This window comes from Oncorhynchus mykiss, chromosome 5 (genome assembly GCF_013265735.2).
Source record: "Oncorhynchus mykiss isolate Arlee chromosome 5, USDA_OmykA_1.1, whole genome shotgun sequence".
Lineage (NCBI taxonomy): Eukaryota > Metazoa > Chordata > Actinopteri > Salmoniformes > Salmonidae > Oncorhynchus > Oncorhynchus mykiss.
The window spans coordinates 84,541,607-84,561,970 of NC_048569.1; the positions used below are offsets into that span (position 1 = coordinate 84,541,607).

Here is a 20,364-nt window from a genome sequence, read left to right on the forward strand (position 1 = left end):
ACTTGAACATAATGTAGCCTAACTCATTGTTTTGCATTACAAAGCTGTTTCTCTGTTATTTTTTTGTTCGTTTTATGTTCAGTGAAGTGGAATCATTTGCACATGGGATTAGCCAAGGCCATAGATTTAAAATGCTGAGTGTATTGAATGACTAGAATAAATAAATACATTCGATGGCAAGGGACCATAGTACTTGAAAGTCTCTCTCTGCTTTGAAATGTAATGCCTCAGCCCACTGTAACGCTGTGGGTTTCTCTTTTTCTGCTGTTTGCAGTTGCTGTTGGAGTGCCCAGACGACGTCTTCTCCTTTGAGTTCTGCCCTTCCGACCCAAATATTATTGTTGGTGGCTGCATGAACGGCCAGGTTCTGACTCCGTCTCTCTCTCTCTCTCTCTTTCTCTCTCGCTCTCTCCATCTCTTTACTGCCAAGTTAACATATTTCTATTGCCCTCTTTGGTGCTGCTGACCAAATGTTTCTCTCTTGATGTTAATACTCCTCTCAACTACGTTCTCTCTCACTCAGGTTCTTTGTGCTGTTGTCATCTCAGGTTGTGTTATGGAATATGGGATATATCCACCCACGTATTTCCCTCTCTCTCCCTTCCCTTTCCCTCTCCCCCCTCCTGCTCCCTCTCCCTCATCCTCTCTCCCTTTCCCTCACTCCCTCCTTCTATCCCTCCCTTCCTCGCTCCCTATCTACCTACCTCCCTGTCTCTGTTTCAGTGCCCACTAACTGTCAGCACTGTGGAGTTTTTCTTATGAGGCCGTATTATATAACCATCTCAGGAGTAGATTTCATTTCCCATGTCCTCCTCCGTCCCAGGCCTCACTGGCCTCACTGGCTTCATTTCAAGGGAATCTGATAAAACAGATAAATAGCTGTTTATAGAAGGTGCAGCTTTCTTTTCGTTCTCTCCTTGTTATCTTTATCCTCTTTGGCCATTATCCTCCATTGTTTTCTCCATGGTTTTCTTTCATGAAATGTTCATATTAAACTGAAGCATTAATAATACGTTAAAAGGAGAGGGTTTTATGAGAGGTGAAGGTGTAGTTGTTGATCCACCCCGAGTAATACACTTATTTGTGTTGTTGTCATCTCAGGTTGTGTTATGGGATATATCCACCCATGTAGAACAATTACAGGGCACACGCACCAGTGGTGGAAAGAACATAGCAGCAAACACCAACGCTTTAGTAAGTACTAATCAACGTTCTGTCCTGATCACACTGACTCAATCCCAATGGCATGCTTCTGCAGATGAGGTCATTGCAAGTCTATGAGGGGTCCCAATTCTGGTTCATAATATTATCTTCAATCTAGATGCCCAGTTCTAGGCTTAGAGTTTTAGAGTTAAAGCCCTGTGACGCAGTGAAATGATGACACATTGGCTTGCCGGGTTTCTCTTCATCCTCAGCCTTTAATTAAAGGGGAATGCAGCGGTCCTGATGGTCCTTTTCAAGCCAACCCTGGCGATCACAGCAAGCCAGACCTAACCCATATACTTAGGCAGCTTAGCCCCACAAACCTCAACTCTGTCCAGGTCAGACCTAACCAAAGCCTGTTACAAGGGCAACATTACTACAACATTATAGACCATCTCTGACCTAACCTAACCATATACCGTGGCAAAACCAGCCTTAACTAGTAAGCAGAAAACCTGGAACCCCAAAGCTGTTGCCTGCCACATCCATCCCATTTCCAATGGGGTGGGAAGATTCCAGTATTGCGATATTCATTAGTATCGTGGCAAGGAAACAAAACATGAAGCGGATTTCACTTCTTTAAGAAACAAACATGGAAACAAATATCATTATGTTGTCATCCAGACTCACATGTATTTATTTTCCAACCTATAGCACACAATATTTTACAGCAGGTTTTTAAAGAACTAAAGAGTTTGGTCAACTTCATGTTTTCATGTTTGCAGTGGAAAAATATTGTGATACTGTTATCGTCACAGCCCTAATATCCAACCTTCATTAGTCTCTATGTCAGTTTATTCTTTCTTTATTACCTAGTAGAATATGATAGCAGCTGCACCCGTCTTCCTTCCCTCCATACACTGTGTCCCTGTTCACTCCAGAGCCAACATCCAGTATCCAGAGTCAACAACACCAACACACTCCAGTTGTTGCCTAACCCCTCTATGCCCCTGATAGGTCTTCCATGACCTAAAACACACACACACACACACACACACACACACACACACACACACACACACACCTGATTACAGCTATGTGTTTTCAGAACAAACAATGGCAGTTCTATCAGCTAAAGATGTCCTTTACTAGCACCTGTTACTGCCTTGTAAACGGGGGGTATGGTTTTAAGGGAACGTGTGTATGTCCTAACCTGCCATATTCACACCTTTTGTAGAGACAGGCTATGTCCCAAATGGCACACTATCCCCTACATAGTGCCCTACTTTTGACCAGAGCCCTATTGTCCCCGGTCAAAAGTAGTGCACTACAGTATATAGGGAAAAGGGTGCCATAACCCAGTAGACATGCACAAACAGTAACATATACAGCACTCTCCAAGCATGCAGCTGTACTGCTAAGTCTACATCTCATATCAGCCAGTGATCTCAGTCTTAATGAGAAACAGAGCCAACGACAGCGGTGGCCAAAGTGCAAAGTGAAATCACATGCACTGCTCTAGGTCCTAAACCATTTAGAGCAAAAAACAAAAATCCTTCTGTATATAATATAAACCACATTCTTAATTTCCACTGTTAGCAAAGCAACTAACTGTATATTATTTGAATTGTGTCTTTAGTAGAATAGAAAGGACAATTCTGGGACATTAAAGTATTTCACTCTGTATCCTCCATAGTGCTATTATGGTATGGAACCTGTTGATTGACCTGACAGTGCTTATGCCACCCTGCTGTTTGCTGTTTGCTGTATTGTGTGACTAACACCCTGCTGTTTGCTGTAATCCCTGTGTGTTTGTCACCCCAGCAGGGCTTTGAAGACAAGCGGGAGAATGAGACCCCTGTGGTGCGTTACTGTGCTGTCTCAGGCATAGAGAATGGCCACAAAGCACCCATTACAGACATCCAGTGGCTGCCGGGAACCTTTGAGGTACGTAGTTACTGTAGGGGAATGAGGGGAGGAACTGTAGGGGTATGAGGAGAGTTACTGTAGGGGGATGAGGGGAGGAACTGTAGGGGGATGAGGGGAGGAACTGTAGGGGGATGAGGGGAGGAACTGTAAGGGGATGAGGGGAGGAACTGTAGGAGGAAGAGGGGAGTTACTTTAGGGGGACGAGGGGAGGAACTGTAGGGGGATGAGGGGAGGAACTGTAGGGGGATGAGGGGAGTTACTGTAGGGGGATGAGGGGAGGAACTGTAGGGGGATGAGGGGAGGAACTGTAGGGGGATGAGGGGAGTTACTGTAGGGGGGTGAGGGGAGTTACTGTAGGGGGGTGAGGGGATTTACTGTAGGGGGGTGAGGGGAGGAACTGTAGGAGGATGAGGGGAGGAACTGTAGGAGGATGAGGGGAGGAAGGGGAGGAGGATGAGGGGAGTTACTGTAGGGGGATGAGGGGAGGAACTGTAGGGGGATGAGGGGAGTTACTTTAGGGGAATGAGGGGAGTTACTTTAAGGGGATGAGGGGAGGAACTTTAGGGGGATGAGGGGAGGAACTGTGGGAGGATGAGGGGAGGAACTGTAGGGGGATGAGGGGAGGAACTGTAGGGGGATGAGGGGAGTTACTGTAGGGGGATGAGGGGAGGAACTGTAGGGGGATGAGGGGAGGAACTGTAGGGGGATGAGGGGAGGAACTGTAGGGGGATGAGGGGAGGAACTGTGGGAGGATGAGGGGAGGAACTGTAGGGGGATGAGGAGAGTTACTGTAGGGGGATGAGGGGAGGAAATGTAGGGGGACGAGGGGAGTTACTGTAGGGGGATGAGGGGAGGAACTGTAGGGGGATGAGGGGAGGAACTGTAGGGGGATGAGGGGAGGAACTGTAGGGGGATGAGGGGAGGAACTGTAGGGGGATGAGGGGAGGAACTGTAGGGGTATGAGGAGAGTTACTGTAGGGGGATGAGGGGAGGAACTGTAGGGGGATGAGGGGAGGAACTGTAGGGGGATGAGGGGAGTTACTTTAGGGGGACGAGGGGAGGAACTGTAGGGGGATGAGGGGAGGAACTGTAGGGGGATGAGGGGAGTTACTGTAGGGTGATGAGGGGAGGAACTGTAGGGGGATGAGGGGAGGAACTGTAGGGGGATGAGGGGAGTTACTGTAGGGGGGTGAGGGGAGTTACTGTAGGGGGGTGAGGGGATTTACTGTAGGGGGGTGAGGGGAGGAACTGTAGGAGGATGAGGGGAGGAACTGTAGGAGGATGAGGGGAGGAAGGGGAGGAGGATGAGGGGAGTTACTGTAGGGGGATGAGGGGAGGAACTGTAGGGGGATGAGGGGAGTTACTTTAGGGGAATGAGGGGAGTTACTTTAAGGGGATGAGGGGAGGAACTTTAGGGGGATGAGGGGAGGAACTGTGGGAGGATGAGGGGAGGAACTGTAGGGGGATGAGGGGAGGAACTGTAGGGGGATGAGGGGAGTTACTGTAGGGGGATGAGGGGAGGAACTGTAGGGGGATGAGGGGAGGAACTGTAGGGGGATGAGGGGAGGAACTGTAGGGGGATGAGGGGAGGAACTGTGGGAGGATGAGGGGAGGAACTGTAGGGGGATGAGGAGAGTTACTGTAGGGGGATGAGGGGAGGAAATGTAGGGGGACGAGGGGAGTTACTGTAGGGGGATGAGGGGAGGAACTGTAGGGGGATGAGGGGAGGAACTGTAGGGGGATGAGGGGAGGAACTGTAGGGGGATGAGGGGAGGAACTGTAGGGGGATGAGGGGAGGAACTGTAGGGGTATGAGGAGAGTTACTGTAGGGGGATGAGGGGAGGAACTGTAGGGGGATGAGGGGAGGAACTGTAGGGGGATGAGGGGAGGAACTGTAGGGGGATGAGGGGAGGAACTGTAGTGGGGTGGCAGGTAGCCTAGTGTTTAGAGCGTTGGACTAGTAACCGAAAGGTTGCTAGATCAAATCCCCGAGCCAACAAGGTACAAATGTGTCGTTCTGCCCCTGAACAAGGCAGTGTTCCTTGGCTGTCATTGAAAATAAGAATTTGTTCTTAACTGACTTTTAAAAAAAAAAAAAAATTTAAGTGTAAGAGCTGTCTGAAAAGACCGCCTGAAAGTCCTAGCAAAATTCTTGCTTGAGAAATTGCTCTTTGGAAAGAAGGTACAGTATTTTATTTTAAATTTTTTACCATTTTAATTGAAAACATTTACAGTGAGGTACTTTATTGTTAGTTACCCAGAAATGATTCGATATTAAGATAAAATGGCTGCATTGGACCTTTAAAATCGATACATTTATATTTTTCAATCAACAAAAAAAAATCAGTTAATTACATTTTCATCGCTCTTCTCAAATGACCTTTCCCAAAAACGTTTGTATATTGGCCCATACAATATTCTGTACCCTTCATTTTTTGTTCAAAATTGTTTAATTTCTGCAACACCACTGCAATTGTCTCAACCCGACTTTGAATACCACTGACTTAAAGGGATAGTTCGGGATTTTGGCAATGATATCCTTTATTAGATGAGTTAGATGAACTTGTGAATATTTCTCTCCATCCAGTATGAAGGAAGTTAGTGGTTGCAAAAATCCTGAACTATCCCTTTAAGATGCTTTATTAGTTAATTATTTGATTGTGATGTCTTACCATGAGAAAATACTAATGTGATTTGACTTTTCTGTTTTTGTCCAAATGAAAAATTCTTGAAAGTTTTGGTCTCAACACACTCGGCTCTCACCACAAATGTTTTACCCCTTTTTTCACCCCAATTTCGTGGTATCCAATTGGTAGTTACAGTCTTGTCTCATCACTGCAACTTCCGTACGGACTCGGGAGAGGCGAAGGTCGAGAGCCGTGTGTCCTCCAAAACACAACTCAACCAGGCCACACTGCTTCTTGACACAATGTCCACTAAACCCGGAAGCCAGCCACACCAATGTGTCGGCGGAAACACTGTAGTGTCAGCGTGCACTGTGCCTGGCCCACCACAGGAGTCGCTAGTGCGCAATGGGACAAGGACATCCCTGCCGGCCAAACCCTCCCCTAACCCGGATGACTCTGGTCCAATTGTGAGCCGCCCCATGGGTCTCCCGGTCGCGGCCGGCTGCGACAGAGCCTGGACTCTAACCTAGAATCTCTAGTGGCACAGCTAGCACTGCGATGCATTGCCTTAGATCACTGCAGCACTCGGGAGGCCCCACCTTATGAGATCTAAAGTAAATACACTTAACAAAGTACCAACCTACCAGGGTCCAGTGAGAACTTCTCAACTGACATTTTTAAGCCTTCACACCTAATTTACACACTGATATTCAAACACTTACGTTAAAAGGGTTAGCTAGGTCCTCTTATCACACTAATGATTTCTGAGTCTAATTTTGGTATGATGACCCTGTTTAATTTACGATCCAATCTGACTTAAAAGCACTTTGACCGTTACACAATAAATTTTTAGCAGGATCTGAGATAGATGATCAGTGAAAGTAGTCACAGTAGAGAAGGTCTATAGGAATAGCTTTATAGGAGTGGTCAAGGGTGAATGTCACAACAGGCTTTTAGACATAATTGCTGTGGTCCATCTACGTCAGGAAGCACCATAGAGATCATCTCTATGTCAGGGATCCTGTCAACACAAACCTCCCTAACAGGTCAGAGCAGGTAATGGTGACTCGTATCTTCAAGTGACTTGTCGTGATGCCTATATAGTGCTGTCTTAGTAGTAATATCACTACAAGCCTTTCACACTAGCCTGGGTACCAGTGTAATATTGAGCATGACATTTCCAGAAGGAGTTGGCAAGAGAGCAGAAACAGACTTGACACCCTGGCTACATTTGCATGGTTTTATTAAAGAGGTGGATAGTAATGAAGTTATCACTTCCTCAATCTCATTGTATGCCCTGTGTTTAAAGTGAGTGAACATTCATTGGTTATACCATCTAATAAAGTGTGTCTTATGTCTAAAGAAGCGTGTGGGTGGTGCAACGCTTCGTTGCAATCCACAGACAGTCGTTGGTTTAAGTGAAACCAGGCAATTATCAAAGTGTCCCCAGGGAGCCAAACCTGTAAAACCATAGAGGGAGGGATAGCATTATTCTAGGACTAAAATACAGCTGCACAATGGTCTATGCTCCCAAGTGCTCCCTTTTATTAGGACAAGGTTCCGACCCTAAATGGGATATCATTACTCACCGTGACAAGGACTGAAAAGCCTACCTGTGGTGTAGTAGATATTCATTCATTTTCTCTCTTTCATTCTGATAAGGTCTCTAGAATGGGGGTACCGATGGAGAACAAGAATGGAATATGTGTTCAGATCGTCACCTGCGCCCCTGATTGGTACAAAGTGACATTAATATTAAATGACTGACTAAATGCAATCGTTTTATAAAAAATGAAAAATAGAATATTGAATGAAAAACAATACAATTTAGATGTATCAAATGTTAGGTCCTGTCTCTTTGTTGGTGTTTTTGTTTGTTTCTTTTGTTCTCTCTGTGTCTGTCTCTCTCCCTACCAGCTGTGTGATGTTCTGGGATATTCGTGCTCCGAGGGTACTCCAGACCATGGCCGACCAGCGGAAACAGAAGGTGGAGGAGAAACCCCTGGAGAATCCTCACGGTGTTCCCAACACCTTCAAACACCTCGACCTCACATGGAAACCACTCATCAGGGTACAGCATATATCATACTGTACCATTACTGATTTATAACAGACCCCTTGGTTAATTGGTAACACTCCTGGTATGACCCCAGATACCAAGGTTCAGTCTCCACTTCAACCCCTTTATCTCCACTTTAATTTTCCCCTACACTTCTGATCTGTCGGAAATTCACATAGAAAATATGAAGGGAGAGTGGTGTTCCTAGTGTTGCCTATTTTTGGAATGTACTGTGTGTTTGACAGTTCTCTAAAGGCATTAGATAGATGTCAAAGCTATCGTCTTGTCATGTGTCAGGTTTCCCTGCCTAAGATTGATACCAGCGGGGAATACAGCCCTTTGAAAATCAGCCTGCGAGACAACACCTGTGACAACCATACAGGTAGCAACGCAGGTGAGTATTTACCTTCCCTCTTCCTCCGTTTTACTCTCTCCTTCTCCTTCAGGCAGTGATGCAGGTGAGCATCTCCCTTCCCTCTGTTTATGTCTCTTGCTGTCACTCTTTCTTTTCCTATTTTCATTCTCCCTTTTTTCTAACCCCTTGAAGCAACACAGATGAGCGGAACACTAAACAGCAAGCCAAAACAACATCTGTCTACCAAATCAATAGTCTTAGGAGATAAAGATATAAGAGACTAGTTACTCTTTGTAATGGACCCGCAGGGCACACACTGTCTGTGGAGTGTGTGATGTGTTTGTCAGTGTGTCTGTACATTGCGTTCTACATGCTTGTGTATGTGTTTGAGTGTGCCACTGTTTCAGATTCTACTTTGGATCAGTGAGCACTATGATCAGTGGGGCATGGCCGTCTCTCCCTTCACCACCCCCCCTCACCCATCTCACCCTTCTCGCCTCTGGTTTAATACTGTTTTATTAAACGATCGGTCCCAGACCTAGACAAGGCTCTCATAGTCAGGGGGCATTAACCTTGTTGACTGTCAGCTGTTTGCAATATGCTGCTGAGCCCCTGGGGCCAAAAGATGTTCCTGTGTCTCGGGTGGTACATCAAGAAGAAAACCTGCCTTTGTCTTGCTGCTTTAAGATCTGCATTTATACACACAGCTTTCTTAATGGTTATGGAATTAATTAATTAATTTTCAGTTACTGAACCTAAAAGGTGCTGAATTTTTGGGGCATTTTTTGGGCATGTCGTGGGCTGTTTCGATATGATCTATGTAATGAATAGGGTCAGCTGTCTTGAGTTATGGTGGGTAGCGGCTTTGTCTGTTAGAGAATGGAAGGTCAGGTAGAGAGTCTTGATTGGAAGGTGTTACCTGTCCTGTCTTAAAGACTCCTCCCTACGATCCTCCAACCCAATAGGAACACTAGGTTTAGATTGTAGAAGGTGGTGATCTTCGTGTCATCAATGACGCTATGATGATCAATGTCATCAGTCATCACTGGAACGTTTGTTAGTGTAACCCAATTTGATCTTAACCACAGTTCTAATGAGTAGCCTACATCTCCTATAACTAATAGTGTGTAGTGATCATACCCTAGAGATAGCTAATATAATATGGCGATAAAGAGCTGTGAACATGCTGTCGAGTCCTGCACTATCACTGCAGACAGTGGGGCTTTTGTCACTGAAAAGACCGCTCCTCTCCTTCTCCCTCTCCTGCTGGTGGTGGTCAGATGACTGAGCTGGTACCAAGCCTTACAGAGCCACAGCCCCGCGTGCTCTCCGGTCAACTGCCCTGGCTGTTTCACTCACAGAGTAACAGTCATTAAAGAGCTACAAAAGGCTATCTGGAATAAATGCCCTAACTATGATGTTTAACTGCATAACAACACTGCTCACTCTGTGCTTCCCCCTATTAACCCCTGACAGACCGGGCCCACCTGAATGCAGAGAGGTCAGAGGTTGCTCCAGAGTACGCCCTGCTCAGAGTGCCTTCAGCCAAACAACTCAAACCGCTGGAGGACATCTGCACCAGGTTATACGCAGGGACCGAGGTAACGTAGCCTTTCTTCTCCATAACTATTATATGGATGGATGGAAGGAAGTTCCAAGGGGGAACTATTATCAAGTAACTGAAAAGTACGTACTACTAGAGGTGGAATGTGTTTCATTGATGAGTTATGGAGTTAATACTTTTCATGAAGAACTCAATTCAAGTCACAGGTCACTTCATACTGTATGCCAACTGTAAACTATCCATCCTGGGGCTTAGTTACACTAAGGTAAAACTCGGCTACAACTTGTTCTTTCTACCACATTTTGCCCTCAGGATGGAGAGCTTGTGTACACAGACTGGAAGTTGGAGAAGGACAACGACTCTGGACGACTGTTCAGTAAGATCATCATAAATGAGACTATCTATAATATCATTTAAACTATACTCTTACAGTTAACACGTTCGTTGGTTCACAGCCAAGGAAAATACATAATCTCCTAAACCTCTAGAGCTCTGAGTAATCAGGGAGATTGGTTGCTTGTTTCATATATCTTAAGTATCATGAATGTAACTGCTCTACAGATTCCATGGAGACTCAAACAATGCCTTCAGGATCTCCTATTCTCCTCCTAATCATAGTTTGTTTAAGCACAAGAGATTTGAGGCAGTCAAGAAACAAAACAAGGCATTTACTGTCTGGGAAATAGATTTAATATCATGGCTGCTAGACTACAATAGTATCACTACTAAAGTATTGAGCCATTCAGCAATTTATGACCAATTACAGGAGATTAAACTTGGTTCCCTCATCTTGTTTTGGCAGGGCACAGGAATGTGATTACTTAATAATAAACTGTGTCTGGTGTCACAACAGCGTCAGGGTAGACAAAGGTTATTTGCTTGTACATTAATGGTAAATTGCTCCCTATAACGCACGTTCCTCATGTTAGTTAATGGTAAAGGGGGAAAAGGTTCCCAAGGGAAATGACATTATTATACTATAATATGTGCTCCCAGTGGTCAGTAGACTGTTTATTTATATTTAACGTTATTACTGTATCCCAATAGGAAGATATTGGTCCTTGGAAATGGCACCACTGTTGATTCAAATCTTGATGAAACATTCAGACACAGACACACATACCTACCTCAGACTCATCTGCCGGAGTCGATGCTTCTCCTTGTTTGTTCGGCGGTCGACGTCACTGGTCTTCTAGCCATCGCCGATCCATTTTCCATTTGTTTTGTCTCGTTTTCCCACACACCGGGTTTTCATCTCCCAATTACTGGTCATGTATTTAACTCTCTTTTTCCCCCATATCTTTGTGTGTCATTGTTTATTGTTCATGCCTGTACATTTCCGGCTGGTTTTGTCCGGGTGCTGTTTTCACCCGTGTTTTGTAGCAACCGTTCGCACATTGGTACTGTTACTTGTGCTATTTTCTTGAGTAAAGTCCGTTGTTCACTCATCTCTGCTCCCCTGCGCCTGACTTCATGCACCAGCTACACCCACCGCCTGACAATATGGCTCATCTCCTATGTGGTTGAACTGGGGTAATCTCTCTCTCAATTCAATTTCAATTCAATTTAAGGGGTTCATTAGCATGGGAAACATATGTTTACATTGCCAAAGCAAGTGAAGTAGATAATAAACAAAAGTGAAATAAACAGTAAAAGATTAACAGTAAACATTACACTTACAAAAGTTCCAAAAGAATAAAGACATTTCAAATGTCATAGTATGTCTACATACAGAGTTGGAATGATTTGCAAATAGTTAAAGTACAAAAGGGAAAATAAATAAATAAAAATATAGGTTGTATTTACAATGGTGTTTGTTCTTCACTGGTTTCCCTTTTCTTGTGCCAACAGGTAGTCTCTTGAGAGCCAGGTCTGCCTTCAGTGGCCTTTTTCAATGGCAAGGCTATGCTCACTGAGTCTGTACATAGTCAAATATTTCCTTAATTTTGGGTCAGTCACAGTGGTCAGGTATTCTGCCACTGTGTACTCTCTGTTTAGGGCCAAATGGCATTCTAGTTTTCTCCGTTTTTTTGTAAATTCTTTCTCAAAGTAATTATCTTTTTGTTTTCTCATGATTTGGTTGGGTCTAATTGTGTTGCTGTCCTGGGGCTCTGTGGAGTCTGTTTGTGTTTGTGTACAGAGCCCCAGTATCCGCATACTTAGGGGACTCTTCTCCAGGTTAATTTCTCTGCTGTTAATGGCTTTGTTATGGAAGGTTTGGGAATTGCTTCCTTTTAGTTGGTTGTAGAATTTGTCTCTTTTCTGGATTTTGATAATTAGAGGGTATCGGCCTAATTCTGCTCTGTATGCATTATTTGGTGTTTTACATTATACATGGAGTATATTTTTGCAGAATTCTGCATGCAGTCTCAATTTGGTGTTTGTCCCATTTTGTGAAGTCTTGGTTGGTGAGCGGACCCCAGACATCACAACCATAAAGGGCAATGGGCTCTATGACTGATTCAAGTATTTTTAGACAGATCCTAATTGGTATGTTGAATTTTATGTTCCTTTTGATTGCGTAGACGGCCCTTCTTGCCTTGTCTCTCAGAACGTTCACAGCTTTGTGGACATTACCTGTGATGCTGATTTTTAGGCTGAGGTATGTATAGTTTTTTGTGAGCTCTAGGACAACGGTGTCTAGATGGAAGTTGTATTCGTGGTCCTGGCAACTGGACCTTTTTTGGAACACCATTATTTTTGTCTAACTGAGATATACTGTGTGGGCCTAGGTCTCACAGAATCTGTGCAGAAGATCTAGGTGCTGCTGTAGGCCCTCATTGGTTGTGGACAGAAGAACCATATCATCAGCAAACAGTAGACATTTGACTTCAGATTCTAGTAGGGTGAAGCCGGGTGCTGCAGATTGTTCTAGTGCCCTCGCCAATTCGTTGATATATATGTTGAAGAGGGTGGACTTAAGCTGCTCCTCCATGTCACCGCCCGGCCCCGTTGAAAGAAATGTGTGTGTTTTTTGCCAACTTTAACCGCACACTCTCTCTCTCTCTCTGTCTCTCTCTCTGTTTCTGTCTACTTCTCTATGTTTTTCAGGTGCCAAGCCCTCTCATCGGTTTATAATCCATGATGGGCAGGTGAACACTGTTCGTCGGTCTCCCTTCTTTAAAGACATCATTCTGACCGTGGGAGGATGGACCTTTGCCATCTGGAAGGAGGGCGTCACGGTAACAACAATAACAACATTTGGTCAAACACAGACTCATTAAGATAATTTGGTATCACTTAACTTAAACCCTGTGGGTATAATGCATTCTAACTTGTTGTAAGTATATATGAGCCTTTATAAGGTTTTATGATGAGGCTTATAAAAATGTTTTTAAACATTTGAACTTGTTGTGATCTACGACCTATCAGAACGGCCCCATCATCCAGTCATCGTGTTCTCAGAAGAAGTGCACTGTGGGATACTGGTCCCAGTCACGTCCAGCTGTGCTCTTCATCGGTAAGGAGGATGGGAATATCGATGTGTGGGACCTTCTGGAGAAGACCCATGAGCCCTCCCAGACCCAGAACATCACTGCCACCCAGATCACATGCATCAAACCCTGGATCGTCTCCTGTGAGTTGCCGCTGACCTTGGTGCTGCCAACATGGTCCCAGATCTGTTTGTGCTCTCTTGCCAACTCTTATGGTCATTGTGGCAGTAGGAATTGACAAGACAGCACAAACAGATCTGGAACCAGGCTATGTTGCTAATGCTGCTGCTGCTGGATCCCTGTATTTATTTATTGTTCGATTCAGAAAGTTCTGTATTAATCTGATTCACTGTTTGTTTGTTGTACAAACAGCAAAGCAGCATCTCCTGGCTGTGTCTGATCACCTGGGCACTCTGCATATTCTGGAGATCCCATGGACACTTCGCAGCCCCTCCAGCAATGAGGTTTGTACTGGAGGTGGCCTCTAGGACAACAGGATGTATTCAATTTTACCATCTGTGTTTTATTTTCTCCAATGCGTTTGATATAGCTCTACCATCCTCCGTCTGCGTGCGTGTGTGTGTATGTGTGTATAGAAGCTGAGCATGAGTAAGTACTTTGAGAAGGAGGTGGACAGGCTGGTGTACTTTGAGAAGAGGAGGGAGATGAGAGCCAAGGAGAAGAAAGACTACGAGGCAGAGGAGCTGAGAAAGAAGACGGTGAGATACAGTATATAGAGATGATTATTAACTGATGGAAAACATTATCTGTGTATAATGTCACATGGTCAGAACCGATTCAAACTGGTTCTAAAGTTTTGCCATTTTTAGCTCATACGTTTAAAGCCAGAGCATCGAATATTGCCTGCTTAAAGTTGGGCTGTCTGCGCATTTAAAACTATATATACAGTGGGGCAAAAAAGTATTTAATCAGCCACCAGTTGTGCAAGTTCTCCCACTTAAAAAGATGAGAGAGGCCTGTAATTTTCATCATAGGTACACTTAAACTATGACAGACAAAATTAGAAAAATAATTCCAGAAAATCACATTGTAGGATTTTTAATGAATTGATTTGCAAATTATGGTGGAAAATAAGTATTTGGTCAATAACAAAAGTTTATCTCAATACTTTGTTATATACCCTTTGTTGGCAATGACAGAGGTCAAATGTTTTCTGTAAGTCTTCACAAGGTTTTCACACACTGTTGCTGGTATTTTGGCCCATTCCTCCATGCAGATCTCCTCTAGAGCAGTGATGTTTTGGGGCTGTTGCTGGGCAACACGGACGTTCAACTCCCTCCAAAGATTTTCTATGGGGTTGAGATCTGGAGACTGGCTAGGCCACTCCAGGACCTTGAAATGATTCTTACGAAGCCACTCCTTCGTTTGGGATCATTGTCATGCTGAAAAGACCCAGCCACGTTTCATCTTCAATGCCCTTGCTGATGGAAGGAGGTTTTCACTCAAAATCTCACGATACATGGCCCCATTCATTCTTTCCTTTACACGGATCAGTCGTTCTGCTCCCTTTGCAGAAAAACAGCCCCAAAGCATGATGTTTCCACCCCCATGCTTCACAGTAGGTATGGTGTTCTTTGGATGCAACTCAGCATTCTTTGTCCTCCAAACACGACGAGTTTAGTTTTTACCAAAAAGTTATATTTTGGTTTCATCTGACCATATGACATTCTCTCAATCTTCTTCTGGATCATCCAAATGCTCTCTAGCAAACTTCAGACGAGCCTGGACATGTACTGGCTTAAGCAGGGGGACATGTCTGGCACTGCAGGATTTGAGTCCCTGGCGGCGTAGTGTGTTACTGATGGTAGGTTTGTTACTTTGGTCCCAGCTCTCTGCAGGTCATTCACTAGGTCCCCCCGTGTGGTTCTGGGATTTTTGCTCACAGTTCTTGTGATCATTTTGACCCCACGGGGTGAGATCTTGCGTGGAGCCCCAGATCGAGGGAGATTATCAGTGGTCTTGTATGTCTTCCATTTCCTAATAATTGCTCACACAGTTGATTTCTTCAAACCAAGCTGCTTACCTATTGCAGATTCAGTCTTCCCAGCCTGGTGCAAGTCTACATGTTTGTTTCTGGTGTCCTTTGACAGCTCTTTGGTCTTGGCCATAGTGGAGTTTGGAGTGTGACTGTTTGAGGTTGTGGACAGGTGTCTTTTAAAAGGATAACAATTTCAAACAGGTGCCATTAATACAGGTAACGAGTGGAGGACAGAGGAGCCTCTTAAAGAAGAAGTTACAGGTCTGCGAGATCCAGAAATCTTGCTTGTTTGTAGGTGACCAAATACTTACTTTCCACCATAATTTGCAAATAAATTCATAAAAAATCCTACAATGTCATTTTCTGGATTTTTTTTCTCATTTTGTCTGTCATAGCTGAAGTGCACCTATGATGAAAATTACAGGCCTCTCTCATCTTTTTAAGTGGGAGAACTTGCACAATTGGTGGCTGACTAAATATTTTTTTGCCCCACTATATATTTTTTTCCCAAAATCATTTAAGATAGCCATGACATAACAGATTGCTTGATGTATAATGTGTGTGTACTCCTGAGTACCTGTTTCTAAGTTATTCTCAACGTCTTGAGCCAGAAGGTGACAATCTGTTACACACGGTAAGTCTTGCAAACAAATTTAATTGACCCAAAGTTACAGTTGAAGTCGGTTGGAATCATTAAAACTTGTTTTTCAACCACTCCACAAATTTCTTGTTAACAAACTATAGTTTTGGCAAGTCGGTTAGGACATCTACTTTGTGCATGACACAAGTCATTTTTTCAACAATTGTTTAGACAGATTATTTCACTTATAATTCACTGTATTAGTGAAGTTTACATACACTAAGAAGTTTACATACACTAAGTTGTCTGTGCCTTTAAACAGCTTGGAAAATTATGGAACATGATGTCATGGCTTTAGAAACTTCTGATAGGCTAATTGATATCCTTTGAGTCAATTGGAGGTGTATCTGTGGATGTAGTTCAAGGCCTAACTTCAAACTCAGTGCCTCTTTGCTTGACATCATGGGAAAATCAAAAGAAATCAGCCAAGATCTCAGAAAAAAATGTGTAGTCCTCCACAAGTCTAGTTCATCCTTGGGAGCAATTTCCAAATGCCTGAAGGTACCACGTTCATCTGTACAAACAATAGTACGCAAGTATAAACACCATGGGACCACGCAGCCGTCATACCTCTCAGGAAGGAGACGCGTTCTGTCTCCTAGAGATGAACGTACTTTCGTGCGAAAAGTGCAAATCAATCCCAGAACAACAGCAAAGGATCTTGTGAAGATGCTGGAGGAAACAGATACAAAAGTATCTATATCCACAGTAAAACGAGTCCTATATCGACATAACCTGAAAGGCCGCTCAGCAAGGAAGAAGCCACTGCTCCAAAACCGCCATAAGAAAGCCAGACTACAGTTTGCAACTGCACATGGGGACAAAGATTGTACTTTTTGTATAAATGTCCTCTGGTCTGATGAAACAAAAATTTAACTGCTTGGCCATAATGACCATCATTATGTTTGGAGGAAAAAAGGGGAGGCTTGCAAGCCCGAAGAACACCATCCCAACCGTTAAGCACAGGGGTTGCAGCATCATGGTGTGGGGGTGCTTTGCTGCAGGGGGGAATGGTGCACTTCACAAAATAGATGGCATCATGAGGCTGGAAAATTATGTGGATATATTCAAGCAACATCTCAAGACATCAGTCAAGAAGTTAAAGCTTGGTCGCAAATGGGTCTTCCAAATGGATCAATTTTGCCACAACTTCCAAAGTTGTAGCAAAATGGCTTAAGGACAACAAAGTCAACTTATTGGCCATCACAAAGCCCTGACCTCAAACCTATAGAAAATTTGTGAGCAGAACTGAAAAAGCGTGTGCGAGCAAGGAGGCCTACAAATCTGACTCAGTTACACCAGCTCTGTCCGGAGGAATGGGCCAAAATTCACCCAACTTATTGTGGGAAGCTTGTGGAAGGCTACCCGAAACGTTTGACACAGGTTAAACAATTTAAAGGAAAGTTACCAAATACTAAGTGTATGTAAACTTCTGACCCACTGGGAATGTGATGAATGAAAAAATCTGAAATAAATAATTCTCTCTACTTCTGACATTTCACATTCTTAATATAAAGTATTGATCCTAACTGACCTAAGATAGGGAATTTTTACTAGGATTAAATGTCAGGAATTGTGAAAAACTGAGTTTAGATGTATTTGGCTAAGGTGTATGTAAACTTCCGACTTCAACTGTAGATGTGCTCAGTCCAATTCTGCAAAGTCAAGTGTGTGAGAGGAGTGGGAATCTGTTCACTCTCATTACTTGGTATTTGATTCTCAGCAGCAGAGAGCAGGAGAGGTGTACAGTCTGTAATATTCACATCCATAATGGTCTATCAGAGGGAGATGTCTGGACAGCGTTCATCAAACCTTTCAGGCTAAGGAAAGCACTCCTTGCCAAACTAGTTAACTGGTTCATCAAACCTTTCAGGCTAAGGAAAGCACTCTTTGCCAAACTAGTTAACTGGTTCATCAAACCTTTCAGGCTAAGGAAAGCACTCCTTGCCAAACTAGTTAACTGGTTCATCAAACCTTTCAGGATAAGGAAAGCACTCCTTGCCAAACTAGTTAACTGGTTTATCAAACCTTTCAGGCTAAGGAAAGCACTCCTTGCCAAACTAGTTGACTGGTTTATCAAACCTTTCAGGCTAAGGAAATCATTCCTTGCCAAACTAGTTAACTGGTTTCACATAACCATTAGACCCACTATCTGATGCTTGAGTGGGCAATTTATGGCTGTGATTTCAACCAAGGTTACTGGAAAAAATAGGTATACTTCCCCTTGTGTCCCCCTGAAAGAACACCTTGCCAGTTTGGTTCTAGTTGTTGCTGTTGTTGAGCAAACTTTGAGTTTGTTTAATTCACCTTTAATTCACTCAGTCTTTAAATGCTCTCATTCTCATTAAACAGTATTTAGTCTGTAACCATTTAAGATCATTCTAAATCATCAGATTTAAATGATCTTTGCCACCCACCATGGAATGTCTACTCCCAATCTAAACTATACACCATCTACATATAAGGGAAAATTACAGTGATTATGATTGAAACACGGTTTTATATCTTTGTGCAACAATGATAGCGCATTTGTCCCAGAGCTCATGTATATTTATTCTGTCTTTCTTCCCAAACAGACAGAACAAAATTACTGTTATGGCACAAATTAAAGTTTAGAATAAATCCCCTAACCCGCTGGCTTATGTCAAGATGATCGAAGACTATCTTAAGGCTAGTGAATACATTTCTTTTCAAGTAAACAACCAACATTCAATTCAGACATGTCTCCCAACCTATTATTTTGCACTCATTTGGAGAGAAACACACAAATTAAATTCCATCCAGACCAAATACTTTTATGAGTAGGCTACAAAGACGCAGACCTCAAGAATTTAAAACCAAACACGCTGATTACTGTTTTCAGAAATGTGTGTGTGTTTAGATTTTCTCCCGTCTGGCCCTGATAAGACAGAAATTCAAAATGGCCATTATATATTAAAAAAACATTCACTTTGTTATCCTCTCACTTTCTCACACCACACGCTGAATTTTTGTACTTGCTAGTCCTGGCCTGTTGCTAGGGAGACCACAAACTCGGATGTTTTAAATGAGGTTAGGTTTAACCAAAGAAGGATATTATGAACGACAATACAATGGGTTGGTTGACCTTCTTTATATAACTGATCTTAGCATTTCTCTGATGAGGTAGAGTAATTACTGATCACAGAGATAGAGTTCTACATTTTCTCTATGATGGAAAACTATCTACAGCTGGGAATCTGTCTCTGTGGGCTTGTTGTGAGAGGTCTCACAATTGGTCTGAAGGGTTGAAATAAATTGAACAACATACGACTGTGGTTGTTATTAATTTCTCTTTTCCAAGATGAACCAAAAGCATGTTGGTCCCCCCCCCCCCCCCCCCCAGGAACCCATCATACCAGAGAAGCAGGTGGAGCAGATCTTGGAGGAGGCCATGAAGGAGTATGAGGACTACTTGTCCTTGGAGACGGTCATCCTGAAGGAAATGGGGCTGCTGCCAGACACAGACAAGGTTGACATCTGACATCCTAACCCTAATCCACTGTTCAGTCTGACACCTGATATCACACCTCGTGTGACCAGCAGGGTTGGGGTCAATTTCATGTCAGTTAACTTCTTGGAATTGACCCCAACCCTGGTGTCCAGTGTTCAGGCTGATGTCTGATGCTCCCTGAAACCAGAGGCCTTTCACACAACTCATTTAACACAGTACTACAAAGTAGTTCAATTAAAAATGTAATTGTTACACTTTTTATTTTCTATGTACAGTATTAAAAGCTCCATTTGGTTTTAGTAAATTGTTCAGAAAACTGTAACTCTTGTTTTGCTTGTGGGTACATGTAGTGAATGGAGAGGTTCCTCAGAGTTGAGTGAGCTTTTCACACACACAAGTCAGCTGTTTTTTTGTTATGATATTTGTGTTTCGTAATGTAATATGTAGTTGTTGTTCTGTATGTGTATCTATAGTTTTGTTCAATGTTGTGTTAAGTGTAAGTAAGTTGTTTTGTCTGAAACATTGTTCTCCCTGCTGCTGTTGGACCAGGTCTCTTGTGAAAAATAAATGTCATCTCAATGAGAAAAACCTGTATAAAAAAGGTTAAATAAAATAAAAAATATATACACATACATACATATTTGTCTGCGTGAACTCTGGTTACTGTGTAATGCCTGCCATCCTCCCTGGTTCATCATTGGTTCCCCAGAGCCCCTGATAATGAAATACATTGTGAGTACCCAAGGATTTGAACTCGGCAGGAAATCATTTCACAGGTCTTTGGTTTCATGGTTCTGCTCTCATATGAAGTATTGATTACTCCTTGTCCGCCTGATATTGATTAAACAGTATTGATCCACACTGCAGCACTCAGCAGATACTCTCAGCATTACAGTAGAGATTATAATTAGCATGTCCATTGTACTGTAACTCATCGCCATGAAAGGATATATAGCCGCTATAATTGGGATCCCTACGGCATGGTTATTTCAAGAGTAGCTTGAATTATTTGGACAATTTACCTCAACAGTTCAATTTCAAATATTGCACATTCCAGATAACAATTGTTTCTAAAATATTTGGAACTACCAGAGTTTACCCTCTGCAGAGGCTGGGTTTGAGATTGACAGTGATGAGTTAAG

General features: G+C 43.2%; 1 protein-coding gene across 3 annotated transcripts in view; it reads left to right on the top strand.

The window, feature by feature from the left end:
- Window positions 1–19,852, top strand: part of dnai3 (dynein axonemal intermediate chain 3) — a 30,044-nt gene extending 10,192 nt beyond the window's left edge. For 2 of the 3 annotated variants that reach the window (XM_021604574.2, XM_021604576.2), the window contains 13 exons: window positions 275–364; window positions 1,102–1,194; window positions 2,968–3,090; window positions 7,362–7,435; window positions 7,617–7,770; window positions 8,056–8,152; window positions 9,590–9,714; window positions 9,990–10,053; window positions 12,729–12,859; window positions 13,050–13,254; window positions 13,484–13,575; window positions 13,708–13,830; window positions 19,115–19,852. In XM_021604574.2, the coding sequence (XP_021460249.1) occupies window positions 275–364; window positions 1,102–1,194; window positions 2,968–3,090; window positions 7,362–7,435; window positions 7,617–7,770; window positions 8,056–8,152; window positions 9,590–9,714; window positions 9,990–10,053; window positions 12,729–12,859; window positions 13,050–13,254; window positions 13,484–13,575; window positions 13,708–13,830; window positions 19,115–19,252 (1,509 nt within the window). In that variant the 3' untranslated portion in view covers window positions 19,253–19,852. The remainder of the gene's footprint in view (window positions 1–274; window positions 365–1,101; window positions 1,195–2,967; window positions 3,091–7,361; window positions 7,436–7,616; window positions 7,771–8,055; window positions 8,153–9,589; window positions 9,715–9,989; window positions 10,054–12,728; window positions 12,860–13,049; window positions 13,255–13,483; window positions 13,576–13,707; window positions 13,831–19,114) is intronic. The other variant, XM_021604575.2, reaches the window with a different exon arrangement.
- The last annotated feature ends 512 nt before the right edge of the window (window positions 19,853–20,364 follow it).